Source organism: Dermacentor variabilis, chromosome 11 (genome assembly GCF_050947875.1).
Source record: "Dermacentor variabilis isolate Ectoservices chromosome 11, ASM5094787v1, whole genome shotgun sequence".
Taxonomy (NCBI): Eukaryota; Metazoa; Arthropoda; class Arachnida; order Ixodida; family Ixodidae; genus Dermacentor; species Dermacentor variabilis.
The window spans coordinates 29,468,064-29,488,457 of NC_134578.1; the positions used below are offsets into that span (position 1 = coordinate 29,468,064).

General features: G+C 45.7%; 1 protein-coding gene across 1 annotated transcript; it reads right to left on the reverse strand.

Moving 5' to 3' along the window:
- Positions 1–4,091: 4,091 nt before the first annotated feature.
- Positions 4,092–15,460, reverse strand: LOC142564587 (uncharacterized). The gene is made up of 3 exons (XM_075675644.1): positions 15,319–15,460; positions 13,854–14,181; positions 4,092–5,396 (listed from the first exon to the last, which is right to left on the reverse strand). Exons 1-3 carry the CDS (start codon positions 15,386–15,388, stop codon positions 4,418–4,420), a joined length of 1,377 nt encoding a protein of 458 aa, XP_075531759.1. The 5' UTR covers positions 15,389–15,460; the 3' UTR covers positions 4,092–4,417.
- Positions 15,461–20,394: the final 4,934 nt, after the last annotated feature.

The following is a 20,394-nucleotide window of genomic DNA, read 5'->3' on the forward strand; positions in this document are numbered from 1 at the left end:
GAATTGATGTTCGCGCTACCCATTGTTCCAAAGTGGCAGTGTCATTTCTATTCTCCAAGTCCGTTGAAACTTCTTGTGCGTACATCATTAAAGAAGAAAAGAAAGATGTCAACCAGAATGGACATTTTTTAGCTGGTTGTGCGGTTGCATCAAGCAAACTGCTCAGAGAATAGACGCCTTCAGAAGGAATCGGCCCGTCTCAGACCTTGACTATAAGTATAGGGCTAAAATGTTAAGACAGGAGAGAAAATAAACTTTATTCACATCGCGTACAGGCACACACAATGCTGGAAGCCAGTACTAAAAGATATGTCAGGACCTCGGCGGACCCCTTGAATGCTACATTTGCACGTAGCCCCCGTTTCATCATCTTTCAAATTAACTAGGAGGTAATTACACCAAATATTATTCACGGATATGAAGTAAGAGGCACGCAAAACTGTGTGGAAGTGGTCCACTGATGTAGTCGCCGTCTGCCTTCTGAACGGTGATATTTGTTTCACAAAGCATATGTTTTAGATCAGCTCTGTGACATATTCTACTACTTAGCTTCCCAATAGAATTGTGATGCTTCTGTGAAGGAAGAGGCACGCTTATTGCTTATTGTTTAATTTATTGCTTCGTTCACGCTCTAATGTAGCATGTGCTAATCAACACAAAATCATACATTGTGGTAGCTCGATGACTCTGGCGTTGCACGGCTGAGCGCAAGGTCCTGGGTTTGCCGCACTTCGATGGGGGTGGAATGCAAGAACACTCCTTTTCTGTATTTTGAGTACGTGTCGGAAAACTCCAGTTGGACAGAATTATACCGCAGTTCTCTGCTACGCCCTGCTCCTTAATGATATTGTGTTCTTGTCGTTTATTATAGAAAGAACATATGTTTGTTTTAAGTGAGAAGTCCAGTTCTGTGTTTTGAAGCTCGTGCGTAATCGTGCTTCGTGAAGCCTGTACTACCACCTGTAGCAATTAGTGCAGCCAGATTGGAGAAAGACGGCACCTTGAGGGATCTTTCTATTTGTTCTCAACAACTGACATGGGCTCTGAATGGACATTTTAAAGGACTGAACGCCAAAAAGTGTCATGAATGGAGATTACAAAATACAAAATATGCATAAATTGAGTCGGTTCCTTTGCCTTCTGTCGTCTTCTCGCGGAAACCACAGTAGCAAAGAAAAAGTAAGTGGTGGGAATTGGGACTTGTAAACAGGCTAGTTTTTTTAGCCAATCAAGAAAATTCGAAAATAGCTGACCGCGGATGCATGTTTTTTTTCTCCAGTAGGCCTTAGCAGAAGACTATAAAGAAACGGGTGGCTTCGCCTTTACTATAGCCTCCTTGCGATGTTCGGCGGTGCTGTATGACCCCCTGCCTTTAAAATAAATCAGTCATAGAACACGAAAAGTGGCGATTCGCCAAGCAGCTCGCATTGTCAGTTGCAGTTGTGATTTCGATTTAATGAATACTGCATAATTAAACTGAAGAAATGTATCTGTGGCCGTAAGCGGAGAGTTGCGCTTTTCTAAAAAAAATCTGGAAAGCAGTACAGTGTGCTCAGCAACTCCTCTCGCACAACTATGACTGGGAAAACACGCCCGCGTGAGCTGCAACTTCCTCACCTGTACTTGCTGCGCTTTCTAATGACTAACGCCATGGCTTATAACACATTGTGTGGAAGAGATACGACAAATGTCAGCTTATAGTAGGAATTGTGCACATTGTTCTCGTTTTCAGAATTTTTGCTAGCTATGGAAAGAACTATGCCACTTTGCTCGTTTCCTATGAATATCGCCGGACTCCTTAAAATAGCACCCTATAACCTGCTCTTCTGGAGCATCGTACTTTACTCGGGGCTTTAAAGTAAGCACGCTGTCAAAGGCTCATTTTATGTAGCCATGTACTCTTTATGTCTTCATCATGATCATCTCTAACCATACTTTTTCCTTCCAGTTCTTTGTCGTGTGCAGAGCAGCTGGCAAGAGTATAAACCCAGGCACACCTTTCTGTCTCTTCTTGTTGTTGCATGCTGAAAAAAATTTATAATACATTCTCATCTTTTTTTGGGTTTGCAGCAGCTTTCTTATGGTTATGGATCGCAATTTGCTTGGTGCACGGTGGTTGCGTATCAGCAGATAATTAAGGTGTCTATTTTCTTTCTTGAATCTTGCACCGGAACCTCAGTTCTAGTAAGTTTGTATGGCATCAGATATCTGAAAGTACTTTCTAATATCCGAGCAATTCTTGCTTCTAAAGCATGCTAAAAGTAACTAACTTTTCTGAGCTCTAGAATGCCGCCTGATTCTATTTCTTCAATCAACTACTGACCGGTCTTAAGCGGAAACTACCAAACTTAATTACGTCATGAAGAGCTATAGAGGTTTTATAGGTCTACTCCGCTCGTTGTAATATTAGGTTCTTCTGGTCGAGAACTCTGACTTCCAAGTCTTGCTTAGCTCGCCCTTTTTTATTATTTGGTGTCACTTTCGTTCACAGCCATAGAAGTATTTAATTAGCTCTAGTTGGGTCACACACGAAGCAAAACACAAGCGGGTATGAACGTGAACCTTCGTTGTTTGTGCGATCAGCACGGCGATGTGCAAGTCTGTGTGCTCGTGTCAGTGAAATCCGCTCCATCTTTGAGTTTCTCTAAAAGGCCCGTTTCCGTCGTTGCGTAACGGGATTCATGAAAGCTTTATGTACTATTCACGCTACCACAGTGCACATGGGGATGAGATTAGCGGCGATAGATGTCGACCCACCGTATTTCCAAAGAGCCTGCGGTTCGCATGTTTTGAGTATTTGTAAAAGTCAACCAAGGTTCTTTCAAAATCTAGCCTCTTTTGAGGGCTTTCGGAGTGAGAGGCATAAATTGCGCAGCTGATACAGCGATGAGGAAGGTATACCTCAGAGCGAAGAGGAAGATTGTCATGGAGGCAGAGCCAGTGGACATACAGTACAACGCAGAGACGCAAAGTGAAGTGTGCTGGCATCTCTGAACCCCGCTGGTTGGCAGCAGAGGCGCTGACGTCATGCCAGGGCCTGACGAGCTTCGTGGGTTGGCAAATCGGGCGCTTTGCGTGCTGTTGTGATCGCTGTGACAGGATACAAAGATAAGCTGGAAAAGTTACGCGAGGCTTGGCATGAACGGGAGGAGGCTTTGGCCGCCGAAGACCGAGGCCAAAGCTTGCTACAATGATAAGAGGCTCGACAAAAAGTTTCGGACTTCAAGACTGCAGAAAAGTTTTAAAAAACGATGTGGTACGCAAACGACTTTCACAATTAAATCAGAGGATTCCTAAAGCTATCCGCTTGTTTTGACAATCACCTCCAATGCCGTCTTCATGTTTATGCAACTCGATTTCTCCTTGTAGCTTGTAGAAAAGTCTTGACTTGGCAGCTGGTTCTCTTTATTTTGTAGTGTAAAAGATGTACTGAAGCATGAGTTGAAAAATGCGTTAGCCGTGGCTTTTGGGCAAAAAATGACAAACCATGTCAAGCACGCACATTATTTGACACATTGCACCGGTCATTGCACATCTCTGATTTCCTAGCTTTGTTTTACAATAATTAATCAGGAATTTGAGTGTGACATGTAACAAATAAATCATGGTGAAATTTCTGCAGCACGCATCCCGAAAGTGCCGAGAAAAAGGTAAAATGTAAGAACGAATAGAAAAAGAAGGACAAGCACGAGCACTGTCTGCGTGTTTGTCAGTGCTTCGCGCCTGATTCTTTAGTGCTTCGCTATGCAGAAGTTACACCAAGAACTTAAACCACCTCGCCCATGTCGCTATTCCTAACAAATTATTATTCTTCAAAAATTATTTCCAATTCGCCCATTAAAATTTACGTTGCCAGCTGTGGTGATGGTTGTAATGTTTTCCATAAATGTTTGACATAATTGGTCTGAACCCATTTTGCAGCGTGTAATGCTTAAATTTACTGGTTTTTGATAGCCACACCTGTTGCCTGAGTCTAGCTTGTAATGTTGCAGCATATCTGTAAATATTGAAATTTGCTGTTATGTATGTCTTGTTGGAAAACTTGGAAGTGCAACATTCTTTTTAGAAATGCACTAGAAGTGCTTGCAGCCTTTCTGAAAAAAAAAGGTTTTTATTACTTTCTGTTAGGAAAAGTCACGGGACACCAATTTTATCGGCCTGTCCTACGAGCCCGTTTAATGACAGTTTCATTTTAGTCCTATGTCTGCGTATTCGCAGTGCGTTGCGGTGACCTCTGATCAGTATGCGAGATGGACATGCGATGGTCTTGCGATATGGCCTCCAAATACGCGTTTATGGGAATATAATTATCGTCGTGCTTACTTATGCTATACCTATCGGAACGAATTGTATTTATACTGTCTGGTCGCTTACTAAAACCTACTTCTATGTATTCTGCGCCATATATCTATGAGTACTACCCAAGAAGTCGAACGCCTGATGCGTCATAATTAGTTACACCTGATGACAGTCTACGCCATGAGTGGAATCCCAAAGCAGACCCTCCATATATGGGGGTAACCAATAGTGGCGTTCCCCATGGATAGATTCCGTAACCAGCCCAGCCGTACCCGATGGTCCCGCGTAACGGAGTACCCCAAGGGTAATAAACAGAACTAGCCTTACCGTATCCCTCAGGAAAGCCTAAAGGTGTAACCAACGGGTGAACTCCATAACCGTTCAATACATAACCCGCAGTCACACGCGGTGTAGTAGTCCATGGGTAAACTCCAAAGGCGATCCGACCAAGTCCTGCGGGATTCCGTAACTGAGCAGACCATGGGTAAAAGCCTACACCCGCTCCACCATATCTTGCAGTCGCACGCCATGCGAAAGCGCCTAAATTGGGCTGGACCCTTCGGTAGTGTTCGACAGGTGCCTCATTATACGATACTGAAACACGTGATTCTTCAAAAAGGGGTGATAAATCTGGTGTTCCGGTATCGTAAGCACCTTCACCAGGTAGCTCGCTAATAGATGAGGAACTAGGTCTTGTTCCTACAGCCACTCCGGGCCCGACAAGGCCTGTTGTACTAAACCATGGCGAAGTCTCTCTGCCCGCGCCTGCACTGGTTGCCAGATACCCACCGGTACCGAATGACGTTTCTCGGACTATGGCATGATCTCTCCGCATAGGTGGAAACAAATGAGTCAAGCCGATGGGCTTGGGACACCTTTCTTGCCGCACGCAGGACTTCACCCCTGCTCGCAGAAGTTCGGCGTACCCTTTATCACATACACAGGAGGGCGTGCCGCAGCTGGTAACGCACTTTAGGGGCCGAGGTTTACCGCACTGTGGAGCACAGCTCGATACGCATTGCTGAAGCGACGAATGACGTCGACATTTCCGAGGGCACTTGTCATCCCTGATGCACATCCTCACGAAGACCGGGTGTCTGCATAGAGAAAATGAAAGTCTGTTAACGTGAAAACAAAAATGCATCGTTGGGTGAGAGCAACAAACGTGTTTCACGATATGCTATAAAATGGCGTAACCTTAGAGATACCATAGGTCAGCGTGGTTTGCTATGGTGCTCCACAGACTTGGCTGTTAAGGATGGTGGTAGTTACCAGAGCTCTCTATTACAAGATATACCATGCCATTTAGGCCATATATTTGCTTTGAAGCTATGTTCGTCATATAACTTGTATTTGTTTTGTTTCGAAAAGGAGCGCCTTACAATTCCTTGCCAAGTGTGGCACGCGCGTCTCTTCGTCTGCAGTATTTATCACATAAGTATACAGGATGGGCCAAGTTAAGTAATAAAAATAAAAATAACAAAAAAAAACTTTTTTTTAAGAATGCATGACTTTGTGGCCATAATCAAAAAGGTACTTTCAGTTAAACAAAGAATAATCCTGATAAAGATTAGTGGTATGACACTGAAGACGTGTAATAAAATTAATTGCTAACTATTTAAGAATGTAAAAACAATGTGTGAGATTCGTGAATGTCTTTTCTGATCACAATGTAATGTCTATGGCTATTACGTCACCGTAATGTCTCCTTTGCAATTTTATTGTATAACAATATGTAAAATTCAACATAGTGACAACATTGTGCTCTAGCCGGATCACATGAATATACTTTTCAATGATTACACCATAGTGAATTTATAAGCAAAAGGAAGTACTTGGCTAGAGCAGCATTTCCTATGGCTGGAAGCAAGTATGCTTCAAGTACATAATACAAACAAAATGAATATTACTTCGGCCTCGACATCGTTCCCAATAGGAATAATTTTAAAATGACTTCCCAATATTTTACACAGGCTATGAGCAGCACAATGTTTTTGGTGTGTACTTTTATCAACACTTTATAAGAACTGTGATAATTATTTGAAGCGCAAACCCACCAAGGGTGTTAAATATTCTGTACAAACTTTGTATTCTAATCCTGCCCATTATTATTCACTGGCTCAGTCCTATTGAGAATACTGTTTACTAGTCCGGCTTTACAAACACTCTTGAAAATATTAGGCAAACATTTTACAAAAAATTTATTCACGCTCTTCAACATGAGGGCTATATTGAGTGGACTTAGAAATTTATTGTCATGTATTCTCTCCTAAAGGCTAATCACCTTGACACATGTAAGATAGGAAGGTACACGTACAGCGAAATATTAAATACAACCCCACATTTCAAGCAGATCACCTTCACACGAAAGAATAACTGCTAGTTCCCGCAACGAAGAGCCCATTGAGGTTTGCAAAGCTTGAAATATAAGGTATTATGCATTTTAAGTCAAAATTAGGGCATGCTATACAAGTTAAGCAGTCTGCATCATTGAGAGGTTTTAGAAGATAACTTGTCAATTGCGCCTTTCCTCATTACAGGTTTTACCTCTTCTTTGCGCAAGTGCATCTGTGTGTCTGTACTATTTGTCTGGGAAAGAATATGCACGGAATTATCATCTCGGCTGTTTTTGTTACTATGTTATATACAACTACATACCTGTATTTACCTGGTTCAGAATTGGAAATTCATTTCCATAATTATCAAAAAGTATGCTTTCTTCAGTGCTTCCGACTATGCCATCCAGCATTCTCTATTATAACAAGTATGGCGTCTGCCTCAAATGTTTTGCAGTGAGACAACAAAAAAGTGAATGTGGGTGTAGCACCTCGTCCACTCTCTCTCTTTACTTAAAACCACCCATTGACCTGCATGGAAACCAGATGGCTGCATGACAAGGCAGAATTCTATGAATACACTTATTCAGGAAACGTAATTTTAGTCTTCGTCGACATAAATATAGGGGAAAAGACGAAACAAAAGTTCAGTATTAAATTTTATTTAACATTGGACTAGAATGATGTGGAAGTTATTCAAATGTTGCTTATGTCTCATGAAAAGGATGTCACAAAGAAAAACAAAGAAAAACCCTGTGTTTAAGTGTGTCCTGCGTATTTCGGCACCTCAATATTGTTCGTATATGAAAATAACAATGCAAATATATATAATCGTGCAAATTCCCAATTTTTGGCGGAGTCGAAGCCGCACTCCTACCTCCCAGGCTGCCTTTCCGCTTTCCTCCATATATGGCGCGCGATATTGAGCCGCGATCGTCAGTTTCCCTTGCTCCCGGTCGCGAAATATGCAGTTGCTTCAGGAGCACAACACCACCTCCCTCTCCCTTCCTCCCTCTTTCCCTCCTATCCCCTCCCCCTCTAGGCGTTTCGTGCAGCGGAAGGCGGCACGTTTGCTCTCCGCTTTTCTTCATCGTGCGCGCCAGATTGAGCAGCGATCCTCGGATTCCCTCACGTACTTTCACTCGGACATACAACATGTGTCGCGCGGCAACGGTGTTATCGCCCTTCGACATTATACGGAACATCGCGGTGACGGCCTCTCAAATAATTGCTATCGCAATAAAAAAAAATGTTACGCAAAGATGGTGCCGAAACTGCTGACTCCTAGAAAGAAGTTCGGAGGAAAATAATTTTGCATTAATTGACAAATTTTAGACAGCCGGGGATAGTTGTTACAAAGGGTCGTCAAAGCAGACAAAACTTGGATAAACAAATGTGACATCGAGCTTAAGTCGCAGAACAAGGAGTAAAAGAAAGAAAGCTGAGGCAAAACAAAAAAAGCGGAAGAATAGTGTGAGACAAGTTCGCCTGAATTGTGTCGTTTGATTGCAATTGAAATATGCCCTCTACGTATGTACCTTAAAGTCAATCTCTGTGCCGCTTCCTACGTGTAAATCGTGAAGTGACTCGTACACTAAGGTTGTCTGAAGGGGGACACCGTATTCTCCACCGCGTCAATGCCTGTACGCAATCTGCTTTGATAGTGCGCGTGCATTGGGCGCGCATTTTTATCACTGTATTTGAATGCCCTTCCTGCGCACCGGATTTAGACCCCTGATACTTTCTTTGTTAGCCTGAAGCAAAGTTGTGCTCTGGAGATTGAATTTCGGCAGTGTGATGACAATTCAAAAGGAAGCGACTTCTGCGCAGGGGCGCATAACGCAAGATGAGTTTATGAAGTGCTTTCAAAAGTGAAAAAAAAAGTGATGAGGCTGTGCATGTTATTTAATGGCGGGTGTTTTGAGGGGGACTACATTGATGTATCGGAAAGCTTGTGAAATGAAATTGTTTGACTTACTGCACGAACTTTTGGGACCAAGCAGAGAGAGAGAGGGAGAGCAAGTACAGGACAGGCAGGAAGGTCAACCAGACAAGCACCCGGTTTGCTACCTTACACTGTGGGCGGGGGAAAGGGGCATAGAAAAAGGAAAAGAGAGAGGGCACTGAGCGGGTGTGGGAGAATGTACAGTGACACTATAAACGGTGTCTGAAGCCGGCGCACTTAAGCCCAACCAGTTGTATGAACATGTCGGTGATGGTGTATCGAGTAAATATTTTACTTACTGAATGAACTCAGTAATTTGTGTCTGCGCTTCTTTAGACACTAACCATTTGTTTTCTTTGTTTTTTTACAGAGAACTAGAAATATCAATACATTATTACTAATACTTTGACAATCAGTGGGTCATCGCTATTTTAGTACTTTGTATTGATGTAGTTTGGGCAACGCGCAAATATTTTGCTTAGAGGTAAATTAGCTGGACACCTGCTCACACACTACGAGACGGTAGCAATGAGGCGGCGCACCGCATTGCTGGAGAGCTTACGGACCGAGCCTCTTCAGCCCCACGTCACCGACTATCGACGAGTGGGAGTGGGAAGATCGAATGACCAGATTCCACGAAATTGCACAACACCATAGATTGCAGACGCGTACATTCCCGCCGCCTTACCCAAAATTAAGCAAATATCAGTCTGTCGAATGGCGGCTGTTACAGACCAGATCCTATCCGAGTCCAGCTATTATGCACCTAATACGCCCAGATTTATACACGACTGACAAGTGCAGACATTGCGACTCTAGAGTCACCATGGAGCCTATCCTACGGGATTGTACCCCTATAATACAGGATACCGGTGATGCAGCCTCAAACTGCGACAGCCTCCGCGCGCGCTGGGAGTCTGCATTGCTCAGCTCCGACCTGTAGCACCAACTCTGGGCCGTCCAGCTAGCCGAGGAAGCTGCCAAGGGCCAACAACCCTTCGCCGAAGCCTAGGCGGGCTCCAGGCCCACCCTACCAAATCGCAGGGCACTGAATACAGTTATTTGAATGAATGAAGTAAATTCTGCTTCATAAATTTTGCTAATGAGCATGCATCCATTAAATCATCACGAGCTCAATATGACTCAATCATATTCAGTTCAATCAGTAAACCCACATCTATAAAATTGATGGTGTGATAGACACTGTAACTTCCCGCCATATTGTCGAATTGTAGAATATTGTCTAAAAAAACATATGTCCTATAACTTTCATTGCACTGATCCTATATGATAGGCGACTACATATAGGATTTGTTGTGATTAGCATACTTTCTAAACACGTGTAACAAAATTGGCAAACTTGAACTAGAAGGGTCACTGTCGACAACGTGTGATATCATCACATCCTACGTCTTCTTTTGAAACACCAACCAGTTTGTGGTACCTCTGTCTTTCCGTTGGCATGTATGGCTGTCCTCGGCTAATCTCGTTTACATCAAGTTGGGTCGCTAGGTAGGACAAGGTCCAATGGTTAGAGCGTCGGATTGGTGGGCTTAGGCAACCATCGGACCAACTTGGGCAGCCGGGGTATGTGACTGAACATCTGCTGCTCTTCAGTGGACATCTAGGTAACATAAGGCATATGCAACGTCAACTATATAATTTTTTTCAGGGTGGCCGCATGGCTTCTTCCCTTGAGGCCCTACGTCCCGTCACTGATATCAAACAGGGACCCATTCCCGTGGCGCAGCCGGGAACCAGCAGCAGAGTTCTGATACCGGCGGACGGTAGGCAATGTTGCTGTCAATTTTCACCCTTCTTTTGTTCGTAATTTAGCATTTTTAGACGTAACATTGCCATGTCAGCAGGCTCATGCTGACATGGCATATCGTCAATCGGTACGCTTCTCAGATGTCTGCCAGTTGGTAGGCACCGTATTGAAAGTCAAACTACGATGGAAGGCGGTGCGGATGGGAGTAATCTGTCGTGAAATCTTGACGCCTACGAAGTACACAGTGGTAAGCTTTCGATGTTACGCTTTGGTTGTTTTAAAGAAAAGGTGCTAAAAGAGTTTCGGAACGCTTCTCATGTGGCAAAAGGTCTCGGTCAACGCACTCAGTGTCCAGTGGGGTGGTCTGTATATAAAAAAAGGCCAGCAACTCAACTGGCATATGAACCCAGATTTTGCTATGAATCATAACTACCAAAAAAGCCTTGCGCTACCAGAAAAAGGGGGTAAGCGAAGCTTGTCCTGCCGGCACCTGGCCTTTATCGCAGTTAAGTGACCCACAGGTAACGGTGCCGGATTGCTTCGGCCTCCCATTCTTACACGTAGGCATCGTCTTGCTGGTGTCGGATTGCCTGTGCTCGGGCACCTGGCTCTAAAGGCTCGTTTATAGTTCGACGTTAGCTGCGCACGGGCGAGCGTCGCTCGAAGTCGGGCGCGTCGCAGCGCGTTGGCCGCGTCTGGTTACGTTAGCTGCGCCAGTGCGTCGAACAATCGGTCGAACTACACGCACTGTTGTTCTCGTCAATGTGGCGGAACGTGTGCGTGGACTTAGGCTACGTAGAAATATATTTTGCCCTTCACGGCAGGATCGGCGCGCCTGCGGCGAGCCATTTCAAGGGCGAGTGCTCGCCACCGCTCGTCGAACGCTGCCTGTTTCTCAGGAGAAGTCACAACACGTGGCACTGCCATCCGTTTTCGGAGACTGAACCGAACGGAAACGAAGCTGGCGCAGCGCTGGCCAAACACTTTCCCGCCATTTCGCTCCCCGGTGGAAACGAAACCACTCTGGTTCATGGCTCGCATGTCGGGAGCGCGCGCTGCGAGAGCGCGCGCCTATGCAGCTGAAATCCTTGTTATTGACTCACGCTCCGGCGACGGCAGAGCTGTCAACTCATTAAACAACCCATTACTATAGCTGTTCTGCTCTGGGAGAAACTGGGTTTTTCGGTTACCAGACCGCCACCGAAAGTTGCGGGCCACTACAAGGTTCGCTTGAATAATGTAAAAATGAAAGTAACATTGTGTATATTTCACTTGAATACAGAATAACTGTATTTTGCTCTAAATATTAGCCAGTAATACGCCACTGATTCTTTCTCATCGTTCTTTAACGGCTCTACGTTGGATGTGAGCTGGAGGTTCTCAGCTAGTGCTTGGGAACTCGCCTACAGAGCTTCGCTGTCTTTTATGTATAACTTGTCTTGATTTCCATACACCTGCAAAGGTTTCTTCGAAAGCGAAGCTTTCTTGTCTACCATCCCATGTTCTGCCTGGCCTGGGTCGGCCGGCGGTCGGTCGGTCACTTATCGGTTTCTCGCCGAGTACTTTATGACTCACTTCGATTCTAACTCATGCACCGGGATTAAAACCTCAACACGGCAGCCCAGCCCGTTGCTCAAACCAATAGGCCACTATTTTTTATTTTAGCTGTTAAGCCACGAACGCATGTACGCTTCCCTCGTGCCCACTCCGGCTAGCTGTTTCAGATGGTCGCCAAGTGTTGATTAATTATGATGATGATTTACCACATCATGGCGCATACCTAAAATGGGGAATTGCCGATGAGACGGACCGTATAGATTATGCCACCGACAGGATGTTTGAGATGACCACCGCGTGTCGATGATTTCAGGCGAGCGCATTTAAAACGAATTTCTTTACAACATAAAGACTTGTATCATGAATAATTCTGGCCATGTTCTCTTGTGAGCTGGTTGTTCGGTGCTCCACCTTTACAACGAAGTGACCTGTATAGGTCACTTCGCCAATCACTTGGCCCCAATCACTTGACTAAAAACGCGTTCGACAATTTAATGGTTTCCATACCACGGCACATAACCACAACGTGGGATGGGCCAAGAAGCATGTCCGCGTGTTGATTGGGAAGATGATGAATTCCTTACAAGGGAATATACTCGAAAAGCGGGTGGTGCAATTGCATATGCCCACACTAGTGGAGTGGTCAACTGAGATGTATATGAAGCCAACATGCCAGTTCTGTAGGAAAAAGAAACATGCGACTTATAGGACCTAAATACTTCCGCGCAAGCGGGATTGAATCGCCATATTCATGGTACTTTTCTGAGTGACATCACCTTGGTAAATGAACACGGTACCTAAATAACGCATAAAAAATTTCGACGAAAGTTCCAGAAGTCGGGTAGCTAGTTTTGTCGCACATCTTTCGACATCAATTTTTTCGGGAACTAAGCCGGTGATGCCACCGCCGTTTTCAAGTCGACATCGTCAAATAAACTAATGGACGAGAAATGCGACTGAGTGCTCAAGAGCATCCCACTGCTAAGAAATGCCATATCGTCTTAAAACAAACGAGCGGGCGAAGAAACCATGAAATATGTTCTTTGCTGAGTCCGACCGGCGAAGCGCGCTTCGTGCGCAATCTCAAATGAGTGGCGTCGCATTAGTGTTTGGGGGTCCTTGAAAAAGGTACGAAGGAGGTGTTGCTTCTATAAGCCGGTTTCCAATGAACCTCTTTTATGCCAACTTGCATGACTGAGTATGTTACACTTTTTATGTGTCTCTCTTCAGTGAACCTTCTCGACGCCAACTTGGGTCGCGTATGTATGCGTCACTGGGTCTGAGCCGCTCTTCATGATTATCATCGTAACGTATAATACACATTATCACCATTTTCACAACCAACATAACTTAGATTGCATATCGAATACGTTATCAACAATTGCATAAGCGAACATAAACTAGATTGTTAAAAAATAACTGCGCAATCATCTGTAAAAATGGACGCACGGCCAATTTTTCATGTTTAATCTCGCAGGTTTTATGTGTGATTATTGAATGCGGGAGTTACGGCACATATGCGTTACTTTTCGGCAAGGTTGTGAGCTGGCGTAGGCTCAAGAGGCTGCTTTCGCCTATATATGATTGGCTCATAGCTCCAACAGACCAGAAGTTGACAACAATGCGCAATTTATTAGTTCACAAAGTAACACTCTAGGTCAACGTAAACCTAAATTCAAGTTTACATTGGAAGAAATGGTGCAAAAGAAGACTCATAAGACTTGATCACCGGACTCGTGCGACTACCGATTATTGTCATCGCCAGTTGTCATGTCGTCAGAACTTACACCAAAGCACACTGCACATAAAATTACACGACGTGACAAGCGCCAATAACAACCTTTGTCTCTAACGGCACCTGCCTTGTCTAGTCGTATGTGTCGTCTTCGCTTGTGTTATTTCTTCCAAGACGAACCATCGCAAATCCTACTGCGACTCAACTTACTGTTTCCAGCCAGGTGGACACTCACATCCGGGGGCGCAGGGAATCTGGCACACGATGTGATCTGCCCTATTGCATGTCGCCGGGCAGCCGGATGCACAGGTTCGGAAGTCCGTTTGCCAGCGAAATTTGCAGCGCATGCAATCCTTCCTTGGCACGCACTCATTCCAGGAGTTGCGCACGTAACCGTGCTTGCAAACGCAGGTTCGGAGTTTCTCCCGCTCGGAATGGGGAGTAAACAAAGGTCGGCAGAACGAGTCTAACCGAGGGTTTCCGAACACGGGTTCTTCCAGTTCGCTGCATTCTGGTTGAGAGTCGCAGCCCCCAGATTCTGAAATGGCGGTACGCGGAGTCAGTAAGCCAAGACAAAAATGGCAAATGTCGGTGTACCATGGCATGATTTGCTAAAAGGGCGAATGCGTACGACCGATGCCGGATAATACAAAATGCGCTTAACACAGGCGATAGAAATTATGCGTAAAGATTAAGCAAAACTAGGCTTCGCCTCCCTTTCTTACGCTTAGCAGTGCCATTCATACCTTGTATGCAAGATCTGCTACCGGTCCCTGCTAGAGAAGAAGAGACACATGAAGTTCTTTGTGTACCACCTTCTGCACTCAGTGTTCTTTCTTTATGAAGAGCATTCGTATGAATTACATAATGACATTAAACGTAATGTCAGCCCTTATATTACCCGACGTCATGGTCTGCCTCTTTTGAAATTGGCGCTACAGCTGGTTCGGGCAGCAAACTGTTTCGCTATAATTCCAAGTGTTGTAAAGTAATAAGTCTAACTGGATGACATCCTTGCTGCAGCCAGCACAAAGCACTGGGAAACAAAGGTGAATTGATACCAGATTACAAAACGTTAAGGACACTTTCTGGTGACGGCTTTGTAATTGTTACCGCAAGGGGTCACTTAGAAGACGGTCAGGGCCTTCTTGCTGACGCGACCTTGATCATTATTCCTGACTGCTAATTGTGGCCTACAGCGGCTTAGTGATTGCATCAAAACTATTTCAACGCAAGTATACAAGATCAGCCCTCACTCATAAGACGTTTGCAATTAGGGCAATCCGGAATTCAATCAGGGGTTGATCTGTGAACGTCGCTGTCTAACTTAGCCTGTAGTCAAAAATTATCTATGCGTTCGTGCGTCCTTAAAGCTGACGGGTAATACGATGGTAACTGTGTCAGTGGCTGAGTATAAGAACCAAGTGACCTGGACATGACGTTTGAATCATCAACCGAGCGTCTAAGCATATCGCGCATGACAGCTTTGTCGCGGCTGTGCTTGAAAATTGTTCTCTGCTTAAAAAAAATATCCAACGCGGCGAGTAATCTTTGCAGCTATATTGGTACAGTGTGTTCAGAACAGCCTGCACACCACCTCTATCTTCCGGCGCGGCAAGGACCGCGAAACGAAGAGCTTGTATGCTACGGAGCCCTTATTGAAAGCAGTACTTACCTGTACAGTTACGATATCCGCTTACCACCACAACGCAAACTGTGGCTACAGCCACTGCAATGTACTGCATGCCCGTGTTTGCGGTGTCGCTTAAAAAAACCTGCGTTCACCTGCTGCAGAAATTTGTGGGAAAAGCTTGCAAGACCAAGCATTGTGCTCCAACCCGTAGAAGCCATTGTCATACCTACCAATTGTCAGTTGAGCCTTCGGTGCAAAGCGGGCATCTTTACTTTTAAACTTATATTGTATTTGATGCGTTAATACATTAACACAATGTGTACGAGCAACCTGTATATGTAGAAGTCTTGTAAATGCGAGAATGAGTTAGTCATTTGGTGTGCTATGCTGAGCAGTTGTCTTTAAGATGGTTTGCTGGGGACACATTGTAAAGGGAGGTTCAAGGCAACAGGAACTTTCCAAAAATATCTTAATTTCCCTCATGTATGGCGGCAATGAAATTTAATAAACAGTCGGCGTTATCCTTCCCACCGCTCTTACACCAAGAGAGGACAAAGTATTTGGGAACTCTACAGTCGAGAGTGTACAAAAGAAGAATGCATATCAAGAATTACGCATATATGCAAAAAGCGCAAAAGTGCAACTAAATTATTTATAGAGACGACATAAGGGGGGGAACGGGGAGGCGTAAACGGCAGATCAGTCGTCATACCTCACGTAGAATAAGGAAATACTGTTAAACAATGTCTGGGATGAGCACATTTGCGTGTCAAAGCCTTTAGCGCGCAAAAAGAAATGTGCAGAAATCATCGACGATGATCGCTATTGTATTAAAATAATTAATACTTCAAGAAAGCTATTTCCTTTAGTGAATGTATGAGGCGCTAGAACTTAGAATGTTGGTTCAACTGGGAATATTTAGGTAGCATGTGTTGTTTCACTGAGTAATTCTGTAGAGAACAGGGAAGGTAAGCAGCGCAACTTTGACGGTAGCATATGTGGCTATACATATAAGCCGATTCGTCATAAATGTGTTGACTCCTGTGACGCGATCGCTGGAATAGAACGCGGCTGCCATTCTACCGCATCCGCCAAAAGAGGAGAGCGTGGCGTGAGAAAAAAGAAAAGCTGTCCTTCCCTATAGCGATCGACGCCAGCATGTAAATATTTCAGGGGTCCCAAAGCCATCGTGTTTCTCTATTTCTGTGTTTCTCTAGTGACGAACGCACCCTGCAAGTATTGTTACCCGCAACTCGATTGTGCCAGAAAGCCAACCTTTCGAATCGGAATCTTTGATTAGGCATTGAAAATCCGACCACCACCTAAGAGTCACCGCGAAAGCTGGCGAAAGAGCCAGCAAGACCCGTTAGCTTTAAGAATGACTCAGTCCAAATATGGCCTAAAGTTCGTAAGCGTCACAGCGGCGTCCGTACATGGTCTATGCGTTAGTGGTGACCTCAGATTAGCGCAGTCACACTGTAGTTTCGGTTATATACTGCAGACGAAGACATGACGAGTTGGCTTTTCAGACCACCTGAATTGACTTCTGTAGAAAGATAAATTTTATCACGTATATTTTATAAATTTTGGACACTTTCTGGTTTATTTCATTTAACATCATGAAGGGGCAGCGCAATACGACGAAGACAGAAGGCAGTAACACAAAGGACAGCGCTGTCCCTCGTGTTCGTGCCTTCTGTCTTCGTCATATTGTTACGCGAACGAAGGATTAAGGCTGGATACTGTTTACAAAGTATATTTAAAAGAGGTAACTGCAGTGTTGGCCAGTTCTGCTCGACAGCCAGAGAGTGTTCGTCGTCTTCGTCGGGGCGCCCACGTGCATCGGCCACAAGAAACACGCAATATGCATGAATCATTACTCCCGGCGGCAGAAGCACCATCCCGGGGCATCTAAATATCAGTGATCAACGGAGAGTAATATAGCTTGAGGCGTGCTACATGCACAACATCAGTGGAAATTTGGGGCAGATGAGGCACTGGTACTGACCGGGGCGATTTCGTATGTAACTGGAGTCATGGCCCGCAGCACTCGATATGGGCCTGTATACCGAAACAAGAGTTTTTCTGACAGGCCAACGTGACGAGTCGGGGACCACAGGACTAATAGAGATCTAGGCGAAAAGTGGACGTCTATGTGTTGGCGATCGTACAAGCTCCGTTGCTTCTCTTGAGAGGTGAGGTGGCGACCGCTGGCAATTTCGCGCGCTTGGGCGGCCCTGGTGATGGCATCAAGTGCATACTCACTGGTCTCTGCTGCGGCGGATGGAAGAGCTGCGTCCAGTGGCAACGTGGGTTCTCAGGCGAACAGCAGAAAGAACGGGGAATAACCAGCAGTGTCGTGACGCGAGGACGACACTGCTGGTTATTGGACGACACTGACGCGTGACGTACTTTGCAAGCATGTCTATTAGGGTACGATTCAGACGCTCAGTGAGACCATTGGTTTGTGGATGGTAAGATGTAATCAGCTTGTGCTTGGTTGAGCAGGACTGCAGGATGTCGGCGATGACTTGAGAAAGAAAAGTCCAACCACGGTCTGTGAGCAGTTGACTTGGAGTACCATGCTGCAGAATCACGTCACGTAAAAGAAAACCGGCATCTGCGGCGCAGCTTGGTGGAAGCGCTCTAGTGATGGCGTAGCGCATAGCGTAATTTGTCAGAGAGCGTCGATGGTATTTTTCGACGCTGGCATTTTTCACACGCCGCAGCGTATTTCCGGACCGAGCGGATAAGGCCTGGCTAAGAAGAAATGTCGGCGAATCCAGTCACAGGTGCGGGAGACGCCAAGGTGACCTGCCGTTGGTAAATCACGAAGTTCTTGGAGAACAGCTAACCGGATCTGATTAGGAAGGACGAGGAGTAGGGCAGGACCGTCGGGGCGTACATTGTGGCGGCACAATACACCATCTGGGAGAACAAACAGGTGAAGAGACGAATCAGATTGCGAAGATTCCAAGCCATCAATGATGGCGCGTAAAGTGGCATCATGGCGCTGCTCGACGGCAAGGTACAGCAGCTGAGAAACGGAGAGAACGCAAGCGTCGGTATCGGGGTCAGGGTTGGCGGGTGGTTCGTCCACTGGATAGCGTGATAAACAGTCTGCGTCTTGATGTAATCGGCCCGACTTGTACACTACCGCATAGGAATATTCTTGCAGCCGCAGATGCAAGAGAGCAAGCTGGCCGCTAGCGTTCTTGAGTAAGGAAAGCCAGCAGAGCGCGTGGTGGTCAGTGATTACAGAGAAGAACGTGCCATACAAGTTCGGGCGGAATTTGCAAACCGCCCAGACGAGAGCCAGGCCTTCAGGATCTGTAATCGAATAGTTGCGATCCGCTGCAGTGGGGAGGCGGCTAGCGTACGCGATAACGCGATCTTGACCTTGTTGGCGCTAGGCTAAGACGGTTCCGATACCGTGACCACTGGCATCGGTACGCACCTCTGTAGGAGAGGACGAGTCAAAGTGGGCTAGTATAGTTGGCGCGGTAAAAATGTTGGTGAGGTGGGCATATGCGGCAGTTTGAGCGGTGCCCCACAAAATTGGCACGTCCTTCTTCCGAAGATCAGTAAGCGGTCAGGCTATCGCTGCGAAGTCTTTAATGAAGCGTTGTAAGTAGGAAGAGAGTCCTACGAAAATTTGACAGACTGAGGTGCAGGAAAAGGCGTGCCAGTACGAATTTTCTCCGGGTCTGGTTGAATAGCGGAAGCGTCGACGAGGTGGCCCTACACCATAATCTGCTGACGACCGAATTGACGCTTAAAGGAATTTAGTTGGAGCCCAGCCTCGCGGAAGACTTGAAGAACAGCTGATAAGCGCTCAAGGTGTGTCTCAAATGTAGGCGAAAATACGAGAACGTCGTCTAGGTAGCAGAGGCATGTTGAACATTTGAAACCTTTAAGGAAAAAGTCTATCATATGTTCGCGCGTTGCTGGGGCATTGCATAGACCGAATGGAATAACTTTGAAGTAATATAGACCATTAGGAGTGACGAACGGGGCCTTCTGTTTGTGTTTTTCATCCACAGAAATTTGCCAATAACCAGACCGCAGGTCTATTGTTGAAAAGTAGTTGGCACCGTCAATGCGTTGCAAGGGGTAGGCGTCTTTCTTGGTAATGCGGTTTAGATGACAATAATTTTCGCAGAAACGCCATGTGCCATCTTTCTTTTTAACAAACCCCACCGACGCCGCCGAAGGGCTCGACGAAGGTTCAACAATGCCTTTGACAAGCATATTGTTCACTTCATCTTGAATGACCTTACGCTCTAGAGCAGAAACTCGATGTGTCCCGCCATGAATAGGAATGTCATCACCAGTATTTACGTGATGCTTAAAAACTGAGTTCTGGCCCGATTGGCGACTGCTGAGGTCGAATATGTCGTGGTAGGAAACCTAAAGGCGACACAGAGCTGTTGCTTGTTCAGGCAATAAGTTCGCAGCAATCATGGGCCGACATGTTGCATCTGGGCAAAAGTGTCCTGTGGACATGTTGAAAAATCAGAGCAGACGTCTACGGAAAACGTCATGATGTGGTCATCGCCGGTAGCCGGGAGCGTTGCGACCGATATGCCTTTGAGTAGAACCTCCTATGTCAGCCCGAAATTGACAGCAGGGAGGCATGTCCGGTTATCGGCGACTGTGACGACGGAGTGGGGCGCAGTGATATTGCGCATCAAAAGGACATCAGGAACAGGTGTGGCGACGTAATCACCATCGGGCACAGGAAAATATGATGCCAAATTGACGAAGGTCAAGGCTTTAGGCAGCAGGCGGACGAAGGCGGCCGTGCTAATGTTGTTCGCCACGAATATGCGCCGGTAGAGGAAGTTCGAGGCAAAGGGTACTGGCAGAACAGTCGATCACAGCTGAATGCAGCTTAAGAAAGTCGAGTCCGAGGATTATGTCATGGAGGCAATTGTCAGCACTGTAAAAAGAACGGGAACGTGGTGGTCGGCGGCACTTATACGGGAAGTACACATTGCGGCGCCGTCAAAAGTGCTGTCATCGGCCACGCGTACGGCTCGAGTAGTAGGAGGCGTGAGCACCTTCCTCAGTCGACGACGGAGCTTACAACTTATTAGGGACACCGGGGCTCCAGTA